At 42.8% G+C, this 3718-nt stretch overlaps 1 protein-coding gene across 1 annotated transcript in view; it reads right to left on the reverse strand.

Annotated features, from left to right (window-relative positions):
• The window catches only part of CDYL2 (chromodomain Y like 2), a 166007-nt gene that overhangs the window by 25480 nt on the left and 136809 nt on the right, over positions 1 to 3718 (reverse strand). Inside the window, exon 3 of the mRNA XM_019635211.1 lies at positions 3162 to 3379. Coding sequence (XP_019490756.1) covers positions 3162 to 3379 — 218 coding nt within the window. The remainder of the gene's footprint in view (positions 1 to 3161; positions 3380 to 3718) is intronic.

Here is a 3718-nt window from a genome sequence, read left to right on the forward strand (position 1 = left end):
AAGCAAGACTGAGTCTGCTGGTGGCCATTCAGTAGCCTCTGTTTCATCTTAACAATCATAGGAACATTTATTGCACACCTCCTTTGTGCCAGGTATCCTGTGAGCCTTTTTGCAGACACCATCTCTAATCCTACAAACAAGATGCTGTATAATTTCTATAAATGAGAAAATTCCAGGAGGCAAAGTAGCTTCCTAAGGCAACAGAAGCAGTTGGATGATGGAGGCAGGATTTAAAGCCAGGTCTGTTGGACTCCAAAATCTGTATTCCTCCCCTAACACCACCTCTTCGTTTCAGTCGGATCGTTCTTTTGGGGCTACTTTACCCAGTTATCTGGCTTATCCACATAGTCAATCCACTTTGGTTATTGAGACAGCTGAAAACACCAGATCAATATGTTTTTCCCATTTTCCCTCTGTTCTGTTACAAACAGACACCAAGTAGAACTGGACCTCTAATTAACCAAGACCACATCTCAGGAGGTATGAACTTATACACCTTACATCAACTGAATGCAACACATTCTCCATGATGACTGGGCAGCAGTTAACATACCAAGTTGCTCCAGAGAGACAGAATGAGTTAGAAGACTTCACATTTATTCACTTAATCTAAGGAAAATGCTGTGTCTTTTTAAAGCATGCTTTTAAAAAGTAGTGACATCGAAAAAAAATCCAAGAATTGGTCTCGTGTAGATGTTTCGTGATGAGCTCAAAATAACAAGGTTTCCACATGTATCAACATGTGAAGAGCAGCCTTTGGGGTAAACCACAGGCTCTGATGTCTCTGAATCCTACACAGAGGTCTGCACAGCAGAGCCTCCCACGGTGGTCCCTGAGGGTGAAGGAGGGAGAGACCCCAGAACACCATGCTTAGAGGAGGGGTGCCAAACAACCACCAGCCCCACAAACTGGAGAGGCTTTAGCCACACCTCTCCCCTTGCAGGTTGGCAGCATTCCTGTCATACCCACAATCCCATGAAAGAGCTACAGTCTATGTAAATCATAATGATAAGACATGTGATTACAAGTTCAAGGACTCAGCACCTCCCACCCCACCCAACTTCCTGGGCCTCCCCAAGCGTACTGGACACATTGGGCAATGCCAGGCTATCTTACCCATCCAGTCTGGTGGGCAGCCACTCCTCCCCCAAACACACCCCTGTGTTAACCCTCCATGTCCTCATTGCTACTATGGATATCAGAATGCAGGACACTGCAGGGACAGAAGGAGGGTTTGGAGTTAACTGTCTTCGTGGGCCAGACACGGGGCTGAGTGCCAGAAACAAAATGGTGGGCAACCATGGAACACTCCTGACCTCCTGAAGCTTACATTCGGCTAAGCTATGGGACCTCAGGCCTCTTAAGCTCCCTAAACTTGTTTTCTCATCTGTGAAGGTGTGGATTATAATAATCCTATATCAGAAGGGTACTGATGGGATGAAATGGGACAAAAAACAAAATACAGAGAGCCAAGAGTTGCAGCTAGCTGGCACTGTCATAGATTTTGTCGTTTACGACTCTGCTGCCCTGCCCCCAGGTCGGTCGAGTTGGAGAGGACTGCTTGGATGAGCGTTTCCTACATTAGCACCATTGAGAAACTCTTTAGAAAAGAAATGTCTTCATTGCCCACCGAAGGACCCCATATTTTGAATGACGTTATCTACCTAATTGCATTAAGTATTCATTGTTTCCCTGTTCTATTGCCTAAGACATCAGTATGATTAGCATTGAAAAAGTAGAAATGTAGAAGATAAATTGGACTTCATTAAAATTTTAAAATTGTACATTAAAGGACATTATCTAGAAAGTAAAAAGACAACACACAGAATGAATGGAAGTGTTTCCAAATCGTACATCTCATAAGGTTATAGTATCCAGAATATATAAAGAACACTAAAAATTCAACAATAAAAAACACACCCCAATTTTAAAAACAGGCCAAGGACTGAAACAGACATTTCCCCAAAGAAGATAAAACAAATGGCCAATAAGCACATGGAAAGATGTTCAATATCATTAGTAATCAGGAAAAGGCAAATCAAAATCATAATGAGATACCACCTCACACATACTAAAATGACTATAATAAAAAAGATATAATAACAAGTGTTGGCAAGGATATGGAGAAATTAGAACCCTCATGCACTGCTGGTGGGAATGTAACATGATACAGCCCCTGTGGAAAATAGTGTGGCTAAATATAGAGTTAAATATAGAGTTACCTTATGACCCAGCAATTCCACAATTAGGAATACGAGTATACACAAGAAAACTAAAAATATATGTTCACACAAAAACTTGTACACAAATGTTTGTAGCAATATTATTCGTAACAGCCAAAGTGGAACCAACCCAAATCTCCATCGACTGAAGAACTAATTGACAAAATATAATATATCCACATGACGACAAGGAACGCAGCACTGACACAGGCTACAACATGGATGAACCTTGAAATCATCATGCTAAGGAAAAGAAGCCAGTCACAGAAGACCACGTAATGCGTGATTCCATTTATATGAAATGTCCAGAACAGGCAAATCTAGAGAGACAGAAAGTAGGTTAGTGGTTGCCAAGGGCTGGGGGCAGGGAGAATGGAAGTGACTGCTAATGGGTACATGGTTTCCTTTTGGGGTGATGGAAATGTTCTGGAATTAGTGGTGATAGTTGTATAACCATGTGAAATTACTAAAAATCACTGAATTGTATATTTTAAAAAGGTGAAATTTACAATATGTGAATTATATCTCAATAAAAAGTGTAAGAGAGCTGAGTAAATATTAATTCCATCAAAAGCAAAGAAATTGGACATGTTTATTATAATGCAGCCTAGCTAGAAAATCCCAAGATATGATTGGATTCTGGGGCCAACCCCTGACTAAGTCTGTGACCTTGACCAGTTGACTGAATCTGTTTACCAGGGTCTTCATCTGTAAAATGAGACATACCGTTACCTGGTCATAAAGATCAAATGGATAATGTATGTAAGGTGATTAGCAAAGTGTGTCCTGTAGTCGTGTGTGTGTGTGTGTGTGTGTGTGTGTGTGTGTTGGCTATTTTCATCAGCTCCCTGATGAAACAAGGAGAAAGCCTGTGCCCCAATCTGATGAATGAGAGGCCCTCCCCAAACGGACCCTCCCCTCCGGTCTCTCCCCGCTTACCTCGGGGGTCAGCGCATTGTTGTCTGAGGTCTGACTGGATAGCAGGATGTGTGTGAACCCCTCTTCCTTCCGCACGACAATGTCCCGAAACCGACAGTTGCTTTCGTTCTGGCGGACGCTGTACCTGAGCCTCTTGTCAAAGACATAGTCCTTCTCTGCCTCCAGCTTCCTCTTCACCGAGCTGTGCATGTTTAATCCTCCGTTGGTCAGAGCAGAGCCTTCCAAAATCAGATAAACCAAATAAGAAACCAAGCCAAGACAGAAACAATCTTTAAGCGAATGTTCAGATTTTCACTGCAGGGTCAGATGTGCTGGGATCCCCATGCAACTCTCCGTTCTGGGTGGTAAGAGGCCTGGGCCTTAGTTTCTAATATGTCCAAATTCAGAAGAGGACAGAGAGGACTCTGGGAAAGGCCCCATGCGATCCTTGATTCCCTCTCCTACATGTTTACCTGGAAGCACCCAGCTTCTAATGGGCTATGCCCAGGAAAAAGGAAATGCTGCTTTTAAAATTTATGGCCACACACACACACACACACACACACACACACACACAC

This window comes from Hipposideros armiger, unplaced genomic scaffold (assembly GCF_001890085.2).
Source record: "Hipposideros armiger isolate ML-2016 unplaced genomic scaffold, ASM189008v1 scaffold_19, whole genome shotgun sequence".
NCBI lineage: Eukaryota > Metazoa > Chordata > Mammalia > Chiroptera > Hipposideridae > Hipposideros > Hipposideros armiger.